Raw genomic sequence first — 20,280 nt, 5'->3', positions numbered from 1 at the left:
CTAACGTTAGCTACCTAGCTAACGTTACTGTTTAAACAAAACTACACAGTCAACTATTCACTATCATGTCAGCCTCAGACATCTAGTCACTGTGCGTCTATCATGTCAGCCTCAGACATCTAGTCACTGTGCGTCTATCATGTCAGCCTCAGACATCTTCTCACTGTGCGTCGGTCGATAGGCCTTCTTAGAAGCACTTGGGGCCCATAAACAGCCACTCACGGAGGGCCATAAAACTGTGTCCTCTTGACCCAGCCACTGGGGAATGCCTGTCCCTGCGTGATATGTGGCCTCACCGGAAAGAAAACACAGGCTATCCTGTTATTAACAGCCCTTCTCCTAGCTCATTATTGTGTGTGTGTGTGTGTGTGTGTGTGTGTGTGTGTGTGTGTGTGTGTGTGTGTGTGTGTGTGTGTGTGTGTGTGTGTGTGTGTGTGTGTGTGTGTGTGTGTGTGTGTGTGTGTGTGTGTGTGTGTGTGTGTGTGTGTGTGTGTGTGTGTGTGTGTGTGTGTGTGTGTGTGTGTGTGTGTAAGTGTGTAAGAATAAGATTTGTGGTGTTATTAGTATTCACACTTCAGTATTCTCTCTCTCTTGGCTCTTACTATCTCTTCCTTGTGCCCTCTCTTTTTCTTTCTCTCTCTCTCTCTCTCTCTCTCTTGGCTCTTACTATCTCTTCCTTGTGCCTTCTCTTTCTCTTTCTCTCTCTCTCTCTCTCTCTCTCTCTCTAGCACATCATTATCATTCTCCAACCCCAAAAGTATGGTTATATGACAGTTAATGACAGTTTTGACACAGTGCAAAAGCAACACACACCCATACGAACACACGCACCCACACACTTCAAGTTCTGACCTCTATGTAACGTTGAATTATTGACCAATGTTGGCCAATACCACAGTGGAAGAATACAGGGTGTGGACCGGACAATGAGAAAGAGAAGTCTTGGGTCCGATTACCCCATGACACACGCGCACACACACACACACACACACACACACACACACACACACACACACACACACACACACACACACACACACACACACACACACACACACACACACACAGAGAATAACAGATGAAAACTTTATTTAACAGATTGCAGAATGGGTACAATACAGTACGGCTCAATACACACAATTGTTAACACAATCGCGGCCACTGCTATGAGTCTAATTATTCTCAAGAGGACTGGGAAATGTAAACAGACGTGGGGCTGTTTGTACAGCTAAATCTATACTTTATAGTATCTGTCCATTCTCATTGTCAATTGAGTCCATAAACCGTCCCTTCAAAATGGCTTAAAGAAAAAAAAATCATCAATACGTTCTCATTTTATAGCGCCGTGAATATAAGCTTTATACCGGATTTGGTCTAGTATATTTCCTGGAAGCAGAGATACAGGGGGGGGGGGGGGGGGGCGGGGGACGTCGTTTCTGATTATCGATTACCAATAACCGCGTTAGCCTCATTAGCCACATAGGCCGAACGCCTGGTTGGCTATCAAAACAAGGGATGTACTTTACGTGAAAAATATCTTACCGTGGTCCGGTGGGATATCCCCGAGCATTTCCCTGTTATTGATCGCCATCTGGTAGATCGATATGTCCATTGGCTGATGATAAATCCCCTTATTGCATGGTGAAATCTGTGATCCAAAACGTAATCCAAGCTACAGGCTACACATCTAGAATCCTGCTAACTGAAATCTCCATTGAAAGTAAAAAAAAAATACTGATCCGTTGAGCCACAGGGCACACTGCATTATCGCGATAGCGCTCCTAAGAGGATCTGGCCGGTATTGCACCTTGTCGAATTCATAGAGTAGGGTAAATCTGCAGTGCCGCTCGGCGACCTTGAATAGGTTATTAAAATGGAATAAAGCCAAAACAACCTTCCCACGGAGATATCCGTGCCTCTGTCCACAACGCATGGATTCGAAACACGGATTTATACGTGGCCCGTCCCGAATGTGTTAAGGGGATGCAGACCAGAGAAAGACGTTTGTCTTGTTTACATCAGGGTCCCCCATTTTCAATTCATATTGACATTTATGACATACTCAACATACATGACATTTATGGCATAGGGACATATAGGTATTTAGTACTGATACATTTGTGACATATACGATATTCAAATATACAGTACTGTTACCCATAGATCTTGAAAGAGTATATACATATGATGGGGAGGGGACTGTACATTAGGAGGGGGTGGGTGGGTGGGAGAGAAATATACATACGGCGGGGAGAGAATATATACATGCGGTGGGGAGGAGACTGTCTATTAGGAGGGGGTGGGGGTGGGGGGTTTGGACATTTACGGTGGCCAGTTTCGAATTGCAGCCTCCCGTAGGTGCTCTTTAAGAGCGGTTTTGAATGTGGGTAGGGATTCACATTCCTTTACAGCTTTGGGTAGGGCGTTCCACATTGATGTGGCATAATTGCGAAATGTGTTTAGTCCCTTGTTTGAGCCGAATCTGGGTTTAACATGATTTGTTGAGCTTCCTCTGGTGTTGTGGTCGTGGTATTCACTGACCTTTGGGAAGTATTTTGACATGTACATGGGTACCTTAGTCGTATAGTGTATCTTGTAGACCAGGCCCATTGCAAGTTGCTGTACTCTGTCGTCTACTCTAAGCCATCCTAGGTAGTCAAAGTGGGCAGGGGTGAGGTGGGTTCTAGGGGTAAGGTCAAGTAGAAGTCTTGGGTAGCTGTAGTTTATACTCCATCCGTTTTTTACCACTACTATCTCCAGGCATGACATAACACAATATAAAGCTATTTCGATTTCTTAATTTCCCAATAGCTTACCGGTACTCTTTAACTTCATTGTCTAGCGCACGTGATCCAGTGGTTTGAAAAGCTATTTTTGAAGTGCAGTTTTAAAATCCACCTGTTGTACCTTGTCTCAGACATTAAGCCTGTGTCTTAAGCTTAACTCATTGGACGCCACGGATTAGCCTCATCCTGTAGTAGCTACTGCCACCGCTGTAAACAGTGGGAGTCGCTCACCTTGTTTGCAGGGCTATAACTCACTGATTCTTGAGAGACGGGACAAAACACTTTTTAATATTATATTTTGAGAATGCACACTATATTGATTAGAGTTGTATATTCATGTAGAGAAAGGTCTGAGCTATTTAACCATGTAAAGGTGCGGGCTCTACATAGAAAAACATTTTAAACAAATTCACATGTTTCCCTTTGAAACTTGATTTGTGTTAACTCCGTCAGACACACAAAAAAGTATATAATTCTAATTATTCCAGTCCAACAAGAATCTAAAGTTCTGAAGTATGTTGTAATAGTGTTTAGTTACTCTGGTATGCAATCAAATATAATATATAAACCTCAGGTGTAATTTCACACTATTCTGAAAACCCAAATTTAGAAATATTTGCATTTTCAAACTTTGTTTTTAATTTTGGATATGATAAAAAAAATATCATTAAGTAAATAAGACAAGAGGATGAAGATCTGATGCTCCTTTATTACTTAAACAACATAAACTGAAGAAGAAATGAGCATTTTCCCCAAAATTAACAAAAACAAACATCTGACGGTGTTAACAAAGATCTGACGGTGTTGACGAGAAACTGACGGAGTTGACAAAATTGTATATGCATCTCTGATAAATGAACACATGCATTTTTTAAACAGATGGAAGTGACAATGATAAGAACTAATAACCCCTTGTCTTATACTGAACATTTTGTTAACTCAATTGTAATAACAACAAACTTTACATACACCGTTTCCAACTATTACAAAATGCACTGTTTCCAACAACAAAAACAGTAATTGAGACCAGGAGCCCTTCTTCTCGTCCCTATTTTCATCTACCTCTTCTACACCACTTCCTGATCTCTACTTTCTCACCCACTTCTCCTCTTCGTTTCCTTCTGCATTTCCGATTAGTTTCACTATGATGTCTTGAACTGGGCAGAAACAGAACCTTTTCTGTTGGACCATGGGGATGCAGAAATTCCACTTTCACATCTTGTTGATCAGTATCCACATCGATGGTCTTGGCTAGCCACCAGTGGTCATCATATTAGGGCGGGCCATACTTTTGTGCAAACATGAATTTTAAAGAAATCATAACAGGAGGGGTGTCTAAAATATGTGTTTCTTGTGGGGAATTCAAATATAGGATACTTTTTTTGGATATGATAACTCTAACCTACATCATTTTGGATTTCAAAATGGCAGATTTGACCATTTTTCACCCCTTCGCAGGGCCGGACTGGGAGAATTATTCAGGCCAGGAAATATAGTGCGAAATATAGCCCAAGTCAGGCCACTTTTTAAGCAGGGGGTCTGGGGGTCCCCCACCAGGAAGATTTTTGTTACAAAGACTTAATTCCCTGCATGCTGGTGCAGGACCTTTAAAATGTTTACCCTTTAAATGCCATTGTTTGTGATGGCATCACAAATTATTGTTAAAAAAACACACAAACATTTAAATATATCAAATGCAAAGTGGATTTTTCTGGGGGGGGATTATTACAGGCTAATAATTGTTATAATCATCATGCGTCAATGATTAGCAATGATTTGTTTTTGTAATGTCAGACTTAACAACTCTTATCAGAAAAGTGAGAGTATTTACAAGAACAATGAAAAATAAAAATGGTTATGATCAGGACTGAAGTTGAATAAAAGATGTATGGGGGGGGGGAAAGTGACGATGATGATGATGCATGGTAACGTTAGCTATGTTAGCTAGCTAGCATGTTTATTTTTATTATTGACTAACCTGGTGGTCCCGTGGTGCAAAAAAACATTTGGTAAATGTTGCCACATTTAGCGGCATCTCCTGCAAGGTCCTTTATTTTTATTTCCCTCTCCCTCTCTGCTCCATGCTTCCTCTTTTTTTCACTGTTGAAGTGTTGAAACATTTAATTTCCAGTAATTTCCATCTGACTGTTCTGTGAAATACAAGCAGTCAGCAGTATGTATTTTTCTCTCCCTCCCTCTCTGCTCCACCTTCCTCTTTTTTCCACTGTTGAAACATTTCATTTCCAGTCATTTCCATCTGACTGTTCTGTGAAATACAAGCAGTAAGCAGTATGTATTTTTCTCTCTTTCCCTCTCTGCTCGACCCTTCCTCTTTTTTCACTGTCCATTTTCAAGCGCAGGTTATGCTTGACATTTTTTGTCTTTCGCTGTCTCTCCCTGTCATTTTGCAGAAGTGCCATCTGCCATTCCATTCGCCATCTCCACTGTCGATCAGTTGTATGGCCTGGTCCCGCCTCCACCAATCACATGCCGCTCCCTTTGTGTGTGTGTGACAGACAGACAGAGCTCCCGATGGCCAGTCCGGGCCTTCGCCATACATTGATGCCAACATGAATCTGAAGGAAATCCTAACATGCAAAGTGTCTAAATGATGTGTTTCTTAATGGGGAATTTAAATATGAGTACATTTTTGGGATAGGATAACTCTAACCTACATAATTTTGTATTGCAAAATTTCCAAATGTACCCATCCCCTTTAGAAGATTTTAAAAGATATGGGAAATCATTTATAATGACAAAGCCATCATTAGCACTATCCATCGTCACACATCGTCACACGTGCAGAGTTCAGGAAGAAATCCTGGACAGTCTGTGTTACACCCTGTATGAATGTTGGCTCTTTCTGAGGATGCTCCCTTTCTCTCATTAACTTATAGGTTAACCCAAACTCTTTCATTTGTTGAAGAAGACGATACTTTTTAAGAATCGTGCCTGATGACACACTCAGTGCTGGTTTTTGGCGCCGTGGGCCAGGAGTTTGTTTGTTTGTCTTCAGCTCTCTTCTGAGGATGTGGTGGAATAGCAGGGCCTTTTGGATTTTCTGATTCCTTACTTTTCTTCCTGATAGCATATTCTTTGTTTTCGTGCCTGGAGTGTCCAGTGGTGATGTATTTGTATTTTGTAGCCTTTTTTCAGCACATTATTGTTTTTCTCAGGTTGTTTTGTTGCTTTGTTACATTTGTAATCTTCTCTTTTAAAGTTTGTATTTCTCTTGAATGCCTTTTTCGCATTTTACTTTGTTTCTGTTCCTGTCTGAGAGACGCTCTGCGCTGTCTGGCATTGTTATCTAGAATATCCTGATCTGGGGGGGTGTCTGCCTCCAGCACCGCACCTTCAGAGGACCTTTTCTATCTGCACCTTTTCTGGACCTCTCTCCAATATTTTCTCCGATACCTCTGTGCCCTGTCTCCCATCTTGTCTATTTTTATTACTTTTTTGTCTTGAACCCTCTTTTTCCACCTTTGTCTTTCCTGCTCTTGCAAGGCATGTTTGCTCTCTTCGTCACTGTGTAATTTTTCTCTTCTCTTTCATTGGTACTCTCTATTTCTTCTGCTTCGCTCCTCAACTGACAATTTTTGTCTAGCCATGCTTTCCTATAATACATAAGTCATGAAAATGTATTAGAATAAGACTATAAAATCAGGTGTCTATTTACTAAACATGATTGATTGATTGACGTTAAAGCTGCAGTGCGTAGTTTCTACAACTAGATGTTGCAAACATCTTCACACTGGCTTGTGCAGACAAAATCCATGTTCAGTGGAAGCAGTGGGAGAAAATTCAAGAAGTCATTCCAATATTCCTAGGGTATATTACAACTGATAAGATTGTGACAACTGACTAGCAAAGAATTATCCTGTTGATTACTCCATACCATAATGTATTACACTATGGATGGAAAGTCAGAGAAAGGATGATGCAGCAATCTAGACATGCATGAACCAGTCCTATATTAAGAATTATTATAAAGATATTAAGATGAAATATCCACAGTTTACCACTGTGCACCTTTGCTCTGATGATCTAAGTAAACAGTATAATAACAAGAATAACTGTTTTCTTCTGTCTTGTAGCCCTTCTGGGATATGAAAGGGCAACATGGAACTCCTTCCCCGCTCTATAAGAGGCAAGAGTGTAGATGTTTGGTAGTGAAAACTACACACTGCACCATATTTTACATCAATCAATCAATCAATCAATCAACGTAGACAAGTGATATATTTATATTTTTTTATTAACACATGTGCTGGGAAAGTAAGACAATTATTCAATAAGCAGACCACAGCCTGCCCATGCTCTAAAAGCCAGAAGTGTATTGTAATGCATGCTATTATATGCACACTTCTGTTCAGATAAAACTCTGAAATAACATTTAAATCCTTTACCATGTTCAAAAATAGTATAATAATAGCATATTATGAGGTTATTGATGGATTTGTCAACTCCGTCAGCTTACACGTCAACTCCGTCAGACACAAAATCTGATGGAGTTGACGTCTGACAGAGTTGACAAAAGAGCGCACATTTTCCCTCCAAGCCTGTATTGTGCACTACAGCTAGCTAGTTTTTTGGCAGTTGCTAGCTGTCTTAATAATCTCACTAAAACACTTGAATTCAATCCAGTATTGTTTTTTAAAAGTATAATAACGGAGAGACGGTGTTGACATGTTCCAGCTGTGACCATCGGAATATTGACATTGTTTGTCTAAAATGTCAAAAAGTGTAAAACTTACCAGACCATGTGTGGTAGTGTTGCATTCACCACATTCAGGGGAAGGAAAAGGGGTCCTCAGGGATAGAGCTGGCCATGCTATTGCCTGATTTAATTAGGTTTATGAAAAGGTCTGACAGAGTTGACATAAACTGAGGACACAACTTTGATAGGTAGATTTCTATGGACAATATTATTTGAGTTTCATGGCATGCATTGTTTTATACATGTATAACCCTTATCTTTGATTTGATATGTATGTTTTCACAAGTGGAGAGGTCTTTCAAGCTTTTTTGGGCTGGTCAATAATGTGACCCCTTGCTGAGGACAAGATAATTAACATGGGAGCTTCTAACCACAGATTATACATTTAAACAAATATCCCCCAAAAAACTAATATATGTGCTAAAACATAAAATCAGTATACACAATACCTTTTAGCTGTAACTTTGTGAGTATGTCAATCATTATGAATTTCTTAATTTTTTATATAAATTAGACTTTTCTATGTAGGACATGTTTTGTTCCAACTCTCAAGAATCAGTGAACTATTTAAATATTATAGCTATGGATGCAATACTATGGCCCATTTGACATCGAGTATCTATCGTTCAAGATGTGAAAAAGGAATATTTTTTCCATCCATACATTCTCGTTTTATACCATGGTGAATATAAGTATGGTTTTAGAGTGGTCTAGGGTAATTCCTGGGAGGCTAATAGCCCGCAACGCATATTATAATGAATCCATTGGCATTTCGTCCCTATACACGCTACAATAAAAAATTCAAATGCATATGATCGGTATATTATGTTCCATCATACATGCATGAAAGGGGGGTGGTCGTTTCTGATTAATTGATTGTCAATAACGGCATTCGTTAGTACAACAGCATACGCTGATCAGGGCGATGGCTATGAAAACAATGCACAACCAAGCTGAGATGGCGCTGCTCCGACCGGCCGCTGTTCTGTTAGCTCCGTCGAGACTGTGCTTACTTTTGTTAATTTTTATTGTTTTAAGAGTTTTATTTGCACCAACTGTTGGTGCATTATATGTGTATGACCGTCAGTCACTCATTGACATTGGATTAAGAAAAACTTACCGACTGGATTGCTCTCTGGATCGGATTGCTGAACAACAACAGTGGCCAGCGGAGATCCTTTGTTGCGGCCGACGCAAGGAAAAGGCGCGACGACGAGGTAGAAGAGCTGGGGTCCGAAACGGATTGAGATCCAGACGACACAGAACCACATTGCCCAGCATATTGTTGGCCAATGTGCAATCGATAGGAAACAAACTGGACGACATCAGAGCACGGATCCAATTCCAGACGAGAGGAGGCGGCATAGCTTTCATGGTAAACAAGGAGTGGTGCGATATAAGCAACGCAAAGGAATTGTCTAACCACTGCTCCCCAGACCTGGAGTTTATCACCATCAAATGCCGACCCTTCTTTCTCCCGAGGGAGTTAACGTCCATCATCATGATCGGAGTGTACATCCCACCACAAGCAAGAACTGGGGCCGCACTCTCGAAGCTACACGACGAGGTAAACAAACAACAGACAGCTAATGTAGACGCTGCTATTTTGGTTCTGGGCGATTTCAACAGCGCGCGTCTTAAAAAGGTGTTGCCGAATTTCTATCAGCATGTGACCTGTCCCACCAGAGGCGAGAACATATTAGACCATGTATACTCGCTATTTAAGAATGGGTACAAGTCACAGGCTCTTAGTCCATTCGGCAAATCGGACTACGCCGCCATATTTCTTTTGCCAAAGTATAAACAGAATATCAAGCGCACGCCGGTAGTATCGCGAGAGGTTAAGCGTTGGACTGTGACGTCAGAGGAGACACTACAGGCTGCGCTGGAATGCACAGACTGGAATGTGTTTCGTGATAACACAGCCAACCTTAACGAATACACTGAAACGGTGCTTGACTTTGTCTATACTCTGGTAGAAGAAACAATCCCCTCTACCACAATTAGAATTTACCCAAATCAAAAGCCTTGGGTAGATAAAACCGTCCGTGAGGCTCTGAAAGTGCGCACCTCAGCATACAACGCCGGGCTTGTGACAGGCAACATGGATGAACACAAGACGGCAAGATACAACGTCAGGAGAGCAGTAATAGAGGCAAAACGGCGTTATAGGGACAAAGTTGAACTTCAGTTTGAACAGGCTGACTCTAGAGGCATTTGGCAGGGCCTCAGAACGATGACAGATTACAAAGGCACCTCCCTCAAGCTGAACAGTGACATCTCCTTAGCAAATTATCTCAATACCTTCTATGCGAGGTTTGAGGCGGTGAATAACAACACCAGCCTACAAACCACTGCAATGGAGGGGGGGGGGGCGCTGCTGATGGAGATTCAGTGTTCAGAATAACAGAACATGAGGTGAGGAGGACCTTTAAAAAAGTGAATATCAGGAAGGCAGCAGGACCGGACGGCATCCCCGGCCGCGTCCTAAAAGTCTGTGCCGACCAACTGGCCCCGGTATTCACTGACATATTTAACCTGTCCTTAGAACAGGCTGTCACCCCCACCTGTTTGAAGAAGTCCACCATCATCCCTGTACCCAAAAAATCTACGCCCACTTGCCTCAACGACTACCGCCCTGTAGCTCTCACCTCCATAGCCATGAAGTGCTTTGAGAAGCTAGTGAAGGGCTACATCTGTTCCTCGCTCCCCATCAACCTGGACCCCCTGCAATTTGCATACCGCCCCAACAGGTCCACGGAGGACGCCATAGCCCATGTGCTACACAGCAGCATCACACCTGGACAAGAGGCAGGGGAACTATGTGAGAATGCTATTCATCGACTACAGCTCAGCATTCAATACCATAGTCTCCTCCAAACTCATAGCCAAGCTCAGGGACCTGGGCTTGAACTATGACCTCTGCCAGTGGGTCTTGGACTTCCTGACGGGCAGACCCCAGGTGGTGAGAGCAGGCAACTGCACCTCCTCATCCATCACCCTCAACATAGGGGCCCCACAGGGCTGTGTTCTGAGTCCCCTCCTCTACTCCCTGTACACACATGACTGTGTGGCTCAGCGGAGCAAGAACACAATCATCAAATTTGCTGACGACACAGTAGTGGTGGGCCTGATCTCTGCAAACGACGAGAGGGCCTACCTGGAAGAGGTCAAGGTCCTGGCGGGATGGTGCCAGGAGAACAGACTCTCCCTGAACGTCAGCAAAACAAAGGAGATGATTGTGGACTTTAGGAGGTTGGGGGTCAGGGACTACAGCCCCCTCAGCATCGACGGGGCACCGGTTGAGAGAGTGAACAGTTTTAAGTACCTCGGAGTCCACATTTCCGAGGACTTGACATGGACCACACACATTGTGAAGTGTTGTGAAGAAGGCACGACAACGCCTCTACTTCCTCAGGCGCCTAAGGAAGTTCCAAGTCAGTCAGAAGATCCTTAAGAACTTCTACTCATGTACAATAGAGAGCATCCTGACTGGCAATATCACCTCCTGGTTTGGGAATAGCACCGCACAAGACCGTAGCAGACTACAGAGAGTGGCACGTTCAGCCGAACGCACAATTGGAGGGGGGCTTCCCACCCTCCAGAACATTTACAACAAGCGGTGCAGGGGTAAGGCCAAGAGAATCATCAAGGACTCCAGCCACCCAAACAACTGCCTCTTTGAACTGCTGCGGTCAGGCAAGCGATACCGGAGTCTCATGGCGAGCACAGAAAGACTCAGAAGAAGCTTCTATCCCCAGGCCATCAGGCTGCTCAACGAACAATAAACACTATGCAACAACCATCAAATGCACACAGCACACACATCCACACGCGCACACTCACTTTAAACAAACAACACACTGCAGCACCCACTCTCCACACTTTAGATCACCTAAACACACTTTATATTTATTGGTAAAGGATTTGCAACAACTCGTACACCTTACTGTAAATTGTACCTAAATTGTACCTCATCCCATTTCTGCTTTGCACTATATAGTATTGTATATTAGTACATTGCATAGTATATTGTATTCTGCATCGAACATTGTACATATGTCTATACTGAACACTGTGACTTCTATTTTTACTTCTATTACATGCTATACTATTTTATTTCATTTCTTATTTTATTTCATACTTATCTTGTCTAGCACAGTCTCTGGAGCGTAACAGTAAGAAGCATTTTGTATAAAAGTATTCTGTACTTCTGTATGACAACTATTAAAGAAACTTGAACTTGAAACAAGCTGAAATTTACATTAAATTGCTCTTACCTGTGGCCGATGAGATTCCAAAAAGAATATTCCAATTATTTGATTGCCATCTGCTAGATCGTATGTCCATTTGGCCCACGCCATAACCCCCCACAGCATAATGAATCGGGCGTCCCGAAAGAGATTCAATGCGATAGGGTGAAGATCTTGATCCGCGTTAATACAAAACTCTGCCCGGATGACTTTCAATGATACATAGTCATACACAGTCACAAAGGAAGTGTGACATCGGCCGCATACCACCAGGCGGCGGTATTGGACCTTTGCAATCTCAGACACATTGCCACACAGTACCACAGCCTTCCTGGATGATTTATGAATGGAAATAGCGAATAAAAGAAATAACGATCATAATAACGAGTATACTTGTTGTTGGCGTCCAACGATTGGCGGCCAATAACGAGTATACTCGTCGATGGCGGGGAATGAGTTAATGAATAGTACAATGGAATCACAGGGGTGATCTTCGCCCACTCTCTCTCCTTGTGCCTGAGTCAGTTTAAGCCACAGTGTAATCCATACATTTTGTAGGGCGGTAGAATGCTGTAACGATGAATTGATTGATGGACGTGCTTTGCAAGTGCTTTTTTTCCGAATTTTTTTCCCGATTACATGATTGGTATGTTTGTGTGTGTGTGTGTTTCTCTGAGTGGCATTTATAGGTGTTTGTTTGTTTGAGTGCATGTCTTTATAGTGTGCGTGTGTATGTGCTCACCTCAATAACGTCATTGGTATGTTTGTGTGCACATGCTGCTCTGAGTGACATCATAGTGTATGTGAGTTTCTTTCAGTCAAGTCAGCGTGTGTGTGTGTGTATGAGTGTTACTGATGTCATGTTTTTTTTTTTCATACTCAAGTCATGGTTGTGTATGTGTCTCTTTGACATCATTATGTATATATTGGTTTCTTTTAGTTTAAACATGGCAGTATGTATACTGGTATGTATGTATGTATGTATGTATGTATGTATGTATGTATGTATGTATGTATGTATGTATGTATGTATGTATGTATGTATGTATGTATGTATGTATGTATGTATGTATGTATGTATGTATGTATGTCTCAGTCTCAGTCTCAGTCTCAGTCTCAGTCTCAGTCTCAGTCTCAGTCTCATTGATAATGTTTATGTGTGTGTGTTTCTCCTGGCAGTTTACGGCTCTGACCTGCGTCCTGACCTGGTCCCTGCCTCCCCCTCCTTCTACGAGGGCTCCTCCATGGGAACCATCTCCTCCTCTTCCATCTTCGTCAACCTGGAGAGCCAAACTGAAGACAAGTATGTCTGTCTGGATGTCTCTGTGGATGGATGGCTGACCCGTCTTTCTTTTTTCTTTCTGTCTGTGTGCTTGTCTGACAGTCTCGTCTGTCTGTGTGTCTGTTTGTCTGTCAGTCTCGTCTGTGTATCTGACCTCTCTGTCGGTCCACCTCAGTAGCTATGGTGTAGAATGTATACATTACAAACTGCAGGCGATAGTGATTTAGAGGCTAGCGGACAAACCCTGGCCTTGAGGGACCAGGTGGAAAACATGACTCTTCCAACACACACACACACCTACACACACGTACGCACCTGTCCACTCCCACGCTATTGTCACCTGTCCTGTCACATGACATGGTCCTATCAGTGACGTTGATAATGGAACAGGTGACTCACCAGGCTCTTCAACATATACATCATGTACTTCCTACATGCCATAGTAGTTTGTTTAATTAAAGTTACTTGGAAAAAGTAGTTCAAACTACTTTATTAAAAATAAAAAGTAATAACATCTGCAATGCAATAAAGAATTATAAGCAACACAAAATAAAGTGACATGATTGCAAGAAATACCACTCAATTGAAAGTCTCACTTTAATAAATGTCTGCAAATTTGACATGAATTAACACCAAATAACCATATGGTTCTTTTTTTTTTATCTACTTTTTCTCCCATTTTCTATTTTTCTCCCATCCCAATTTCGTATCGTCCAATTCTACCCTCCCCTGTTTCGAACGCTGTTAGGCCATGCCTCCCACAAGCGTGTTGTTTTTTAACAGCGCAGCAGTGCAAGAATGTGACAATTTGACCATGTGACCGCGGCAATGCGGGAGAGCGGCAGTGCGGAAATAGGCTGTCTCTAAGACAAACTCTAACCTTAACCAGCTCCTTAACAGCGCCTAAACTTAACCGTTCTAACCTTAACCAACTCCGAAAACAATGCCTAACCTTAACCTTAACCTTAACCATGCCTAACCTTAACCATAGAAAGAATATTGCCATTCTCTAAGACAAACTCTAACCTTAACCAGCTCCTTAACAGCGCCTAAACTTAACCGTTCTAACCTTAACCAACTCCGAAACAATGCCTAACCTTAACCTTAACCATAACCATGCCTAACCTTAACTGGCGAAAGAATACACGTTAAAAAAAAAATCACGTTAAAAAAAAAAAAATTTGATGGGATTCGAACTCGTCAACAACGGACCGCAGGACCGCAGGGCCGCTGCTCTGCCAGGTGAGCTGAAGCGCCGAATGAAAATCATGGCGGACATGACATAATTCCGCTCGCGCTCTGCCGCTCCGCTCGCTCTGCCGCTCCGCTCTGCGGTTGCCGCGCCTGCCGCGGGGCATGGCGCAGCCAATCAGGGAAAACGCGGAAGCAAAAGCAGCACTGCTGCGCTGTTATTAAACAATAGGCCTCCCACAAGCCGGCTGCAATGTGGACGAAGCCTTACATCACGTGTCCCCTCCGGTACTCGAGGAAGCAGCCGTCTCATCTTTTCACCTGCACAGCGCGATCTCTCAGCGTCGGGGGTCTGCATGGGAGGGACACGCCGCCCCCGTCGCTTCCTGATTCTGCTGCGCAGGCGCACCAACCGACCTGTAGGAGTCGCTGTCCACAACGTCCGATCCCCACCCATCAGCTTCCCACCCCCTAATACTGCCAATTGTATTCGTATGAACGACCAGCCAAGCTGATAGCAATGCAGAGAGCTGGGCTCGAACCCAGCGTCTCCTGCATTGGTGGCAAGCGCCTTGGCCACTACACCACCTAGCCGCCCACCATATGGTTCTTTAGAGAAAAAATTGCATTCTATTGTACATTTGCAAAACTGGATTTTTATAAAAAAAATTATACAAATTGTGTACACATTTTTTTACCAATTGTAAACCTTGCCATCAAAATGGTATCGTTTGTCATCAGTTGTCAGAGCAGAATGTCTGGTATGACAGGGAGAGGGGTGGGGTTGGTCAAAGGGCTTTCACTCAAGAGAGAAGAGTCAGTGGAAAAAAATAACAAATAATAATAATGTAATTCCTTTCTTGTCTATTAGCCTCCAGCCAAAATCAAGGTCAAGTAGTAGTAGTAGTAGATGAAAGTACTAAACGTAATTAACTACTAAAACCAATATGCCAATTTGCAAGCTACTGCAAAATGTAGTTAAACTACTAGTTCAATGACATGTAGTGAAACTACTCCCCATCACAGCATATTACACAGACATGTATTTCTGTTCAGTCGGTGTGTTCTTCACCTCACCACTGGTCCCCTTTGTTGCTAGAACCTTCTTTTCACTCCCAACTCTACTCTGCCTCAACCACCCTCCCCATCGTTCCTCTCCACCTCTCGCTCTCTCCCAGGTCATGTTGTGTCCGCTAGTGTCAGGCTGTGTGGCGCCTGAGGCCCCATTGTGAGGCTTGCCTGGTCACGCCACCTAATCAGTCGCCTGTCAGTTCCCAGACATTGTTGTGTCACCTGTTTTTCATGAATATTTAAGTCAAGGTTCAAAGGCGGTCTAATTTAGCGGCATTGTGTCGAAGAAAGAGAGCAGGTGTGACAGAAGGCGCGTGGTGCGGGAGTACACAGATACATAACTCCTGTCCGTCAGATAGAGTAGCGGCACAACAGGCTGTGTGTTGATGGGTTGTGTGTTCAGGGTAGGACATTTATGTTTTCTTGATGACATTTCTGAGAATCTCTTTTTCTTTCTTTCTTTCTTTCTAGGACTGTTTGCACTGAGCCTTTATTCCTTCTAATTATCTGTCTCTCTCTCTCTCTGGGTTCATAAATTAACTTTTACCGTAAAAAAAATAAATGGTAGGCATTCACATGCCATAAAATGGTAAACACATTCCTGAATTTAAGCAAAGTCAGGAGTCACCTGATGAACGAGAAAGTATGGCACAGTGCTGCCCCCCGCTGTTCAAAACGAAATACCTACGTAATAATAAAAACGGGCATTTGACTCTTTTGTAGTACACACTTGACCCCTTCAGTGACAACAAATCAGAGGGGAAAAGAGGCCTCTGACATCTTTAGAAGTATGTTCCAAGACATTCTTGCCCTAGATTTGTTAATTTCCTGTGAGCCAGTTTGTTGGAGACGTCCACTAGGCCAGACATCAGACGGGCTTCCTGTCTCTAGCAGCAGGTTTCATCTGTCTGTGTCTTTGATGTCTGATTCCCTGGATCCACCTGCAGCAGTGCCCCCCCCCCCCTTCTCTCTGTGTACAATATATGTGTATCCATTCATACATTTTTAATAATCAAAGGTTCAAATTTCAAATAAAATGTACAACTTTGACAAGACTTGTACACTTTAAAAGTCCATTGACACGACTGTGTAAACATTTCCAGCTATCCTTGGTCTACATGGGTGGTCTGTGGGTGATTTAATTGAATACTTTAAATGTCCTCTTTTAAGTAGTAGAGCGCAAAAGTATTTGAATGACCTTTTATGGTGTTTGTATGCCCTGTTTAAATAAATTAAATGTTTTTATGAAATACAACGTTGCCACTAGATAACTGCATAAAGCTAGTTCTCAGATTGAAACACATATCAAGGGAGCAGGCAATGGCAACAATGGGGTTGTTCCTGTAGACAGATTAGCAGCTTATCACCATTTATTTTTAGAGGCAGTTCACGATACATAATCAATAACGCATCAATACCACTTCTTCACAGCCAACAAAGTCCTGAACATAAAGACAAGAACATAAATGCTGAGTACCAATCCTATCTGTTAGCTGTACTGAACAGTATCCACTTACACCACTAGATCCCATCTGTTAGCTGTACTGAACAGTATCCACTTACACCACTAGATCCCATCTGTTAGCTGTACTGAACAGTATCCACTTACACCACTAGATCCCATCTGTTAGCTGTACTGAACAGTATCCACTTACACCACTAGATCCCATCTGTTAGCTGTACTGAACAGTATCCACTTACACCACTAGATCCCATCTGTTAGCTGTACTGAACAGTATCCACTTACACCACTAGATCCCATCTGTTAGCTGTACTGAATAGTATCGCCACTAGATCCGAGTCTGCAGTTGCGATGAAATCCATTTTTCACCACAAGAAACTAAGGGGAAGGAAATCAGGGGAACAATTAGGTAAAAAGAGGAAGTCATTAATATTTGGTGAAGAGGTAAGATTTGATTTGAATGAGTCCAGGGATGTAGCATTGCGGATGTTTGGAGGGTGGGTGCGGCAACAGAGGGGGCTCTGGGACCGACAGTGTGCAGGTTGGTGGTGAGGATGGAGAGGAGACCGGAGTCAGAGGACCGCAGGCTCCGGGGTGGGATGTAGGGATGGAGGTCAGCTAGGTACCGGGGGGCAAGGGAGTGAAGGGATTTGTAGGATCTTAAAGTCAATGCGGGACTTGACTGGAAGCCAGTGGAGGTGGATGAGAGGGTGGGAGTGATGTGGTGCAAGGGCTTGGTGCGGGTTAGAACCCTAGCAGCTGAATTCTGGATATATTGCAGCCTGTTCAGGGCATTGCTGTAGCCCTTTCTATTTCTATCTATGACCACTTTCTTTTATGTACAAATGTCCTAATTTGACATTTCTTTTGATGCATCATATTTAACTCTCTAACCCAGGGTCAGGTGTCAGGGCCACATTTGTGGAACTTGATGATGTAATTTGTGCCGTTTTCTCTTTGCCATATATAAACTAACCTGACCTTTTCTTCATCTCCTGTCTCAGAGATGACATGGCCTCCAGCTCTACATTTACCCTGGAGGACAGTGCCATCTGTCTCACCTCAGAACAGAGCACCATGGACGTGGACATCGATCACGACGATGGATCTGTACTCGACGTCTACTTGGTGAGTTGTCCCTGTCTCTACTACTGTATACTGTATATATATATATTGTTACCGATCAGTTTGATTGTATTTTCATAGCCGATATTTGTCTGATATTAGAATTGACTTTGTTTGTGAACTTTCACTGCTTAATTTAAGAAAGAATAACAAAACGAAAGGATAACCGTAACAAGGGATTGTTTAACCAACAAATACATTTCTGTTTTATCTTACATGATCGTGTCCTTCATTTGTTAAGGACACGGTAGAAGGAGAGGTTCTTTGAGACAGTAGGAAGGCTGAGAGGGAGACAGAGTAGGGGAGACACAGGAGAGAATGTTCTTTGAGACAGTAGGAAGGCTGAGAGGGAGAGACAGAGTAGGGGAGACACAGGAGAGAAGGTTCTTTATTGAGACAGTAGGAAGGCTGAGAGGGAGACATAGTAGGGGAGACACAGGAGAGAAGGTTCTTTATTGACAGTAGTAAGGCTTGGAGGTCTTAACCACTACATCACAGATGGCACCTACTATCTAGCTCTCAGTCTGAAGGTCTGTTGCACACAGTATATCTACCTTTGACATATATGCTGACAATGATCGTAGCCTTCCTCTCTTTTCCTTACAGTGAGGAGCAGCTTTACCACCCCCGTTTCCTCTTGTTTCACTTCCGCCGCCAATCACTTGACAATCGTTACACTCCGTTGGACAGGCCAAAACTGGCCTTTGACTCCGCCTCCAGCGCTGCTAGATCCACTTTGCCACCTGTATTGCCAAACACGAAGGAAACCGGGATGCTCACCAGAACACCGACAGAATTCCAGTGATGGACAGCCAGAAGGAATCACATGACATTCCATCTTACTGTAATAATGTGATGAACATCAGGCTGAATTGAGTGTTGCTTCTTAGAGCATGTGTCAGCGCGCAGTGCCATCAAGTTTTATACATGTAGAATACTCTTTTCATGGCCTATAGAGAAATATATGCACATTTAGAATAAGTATAGATATGAAGAGAAAATAGATACATGGCATACATTTCTTGAAAAGGATTTTTATTTTCCTTGCCGACCAGAGAGAAAAGACTGGTGATGACGTTAAAAGTTGCTGCTGCTTTTACAGTCAGTGGTTGGATGAGATGTTTACAGTGAAGTTATGATTGCATCTTGGGTCCTTGAAGAAGCAGGACGGCGTCACAGAAAGGACACCAGTGAGCCTGCAGCCACGGCCCACGCAAACGAGAAAGGATTTAATGACAAACTCTCAAAACCAAACGGACGCCGTGTTCATTCACAAGTCATTGAGGCCAAAACTCAAGACTCTGATGTGGTTAAGTTGGCCGCTCAATATCCTACCCGGGCCGGTTCTTATTTCCAACGTGAATGGAAACCCACTTTGGAAGCACAGGCGAAGAACTGCTGTTAAGTGCCGGTGAGAAAAGACAGTCTTGGTTACTGGGATCTCCTGTCCCCTTTGGACGACGCACAGAGCAGAGGACGACGCACTCGCTCTTGATAAACAAACAGCACTTTGGATGTTAGTTATGATTACTGTATGTAAGAACTATTTTTCTCTAAGGATGTTTGGTTTTAGGTGGGTGAGCTACTCGACCTAAGCAGTTTTTGGATGAGTGAAAATCCTTTTTTTTTTACATTATGCACCTCTGTATGTCATTGCTAGCACATGTACACAGAGACAATGAAGAACTATTGCAGATCATTTTGATGCAGAGCTCCTGGTTATGTGATGAAGGGTTGCGTCACGATGCTTCATCTCAGGATATCCTGTGATACTGAATGAGCGTGTCCTCTCCTAGTTAGAAACCCTGCATCCTAGAACTATAGGCTGTCCAACAGCTCCTCAAGAGGAGTGTCATTGAATTCCATGATCACACCTGTGTCAGTTTTGAGACCATAATTTATTATATAAATCTCAATAACTATACTGTTTGCTGAAGAAAAATATTTTAATCACTGAATGTAAAGACAATGTGTATTTATATATAGAAGAGACTCCTATAAATAAACAGCTGAAATACAGTGTCTGGCCCAGCTTCGTTTTGTTCTTAGTCTCGTGTAGCCAGACCTCTCTCCACACTATGTTAGCGCTGTGCCAGCGCTGGGGAGAGGTCTGGCTGAACCTATTATCATTCCAGTATAGGGAAAGAAACCACTCTGGTTCGTTTGTACTTCTTTAAACCAATAACAATCATCCTGGGCATCGCTAAGCCCAGGATGCAGCGATGGTGCCCTGGCTAAATAGTGTTGCAGATTGCGGAAGGGGAGGAGAATTCTGACTGTCGGCCAATGGCATGCTTATACCCACAGTCTATATCCTGTGAGTCAGACTATTGTGTACTTATCTGCATGCAGGCAGGTAGTGTTAGGTGGTTGAAGTAGTGCCGTATCAATAA

The 20,280-nt window shown here is 42.9% G+C and overlaps 1 protein-coding gene across 1 annotated transcript in view; it reads left to right on the top strand.

Moving 5' to 3' along the window:
• The window catches only part of LOC311222947 (phosphatidylinositol 4-phosphate 5-kinase type-1 beta-like), a gene marked incomplete at its 5' end in the record, with an annotated part of 42,651 nt that extends 22,777 nt beyond the window's left edge, over positions 1–19,874 (top strand). Inside the window, 3 exons of the mRNA XM_084307621.1 lie at positions 12,936–13,059; positions 17,767–17,890; positions 18,494–19,874. Coding sequence (XP_084163747.1) covers positions 12,936–13,059; positions 17,767–17,890; positions 18,494–18,496 — 251 coding nt within the window. The 3' untranslated portion in view covers positions 18,497–19,874. The remainder of the gene's footprint in view (positions 1–12,935; positions 13,060–17,766; positions 17,891–18,493) is intronic.
• Between the last annotated feature and the right edge of the window lie 406 nt (positions 19,875–20,280).

The sequence above is a fragment of the Notolepis coatsorum genome (genome assembly GCF_963971535.1).
Source record: "Notolepis coatsorum genome assembly, chromosome: 1".
Taxonomy (NCBI): domain Eukaryota; kingdom Metazoa; phylum Chordata; class Actinopteri; order Aulopiformes; family Paralepididae; genus Notolepis; species Notolepis coatsorum.
Note: the sequence above shows the minus strand (reverse complement) of the source record. Positions and strands in the feature narration are given on the sequence as shown.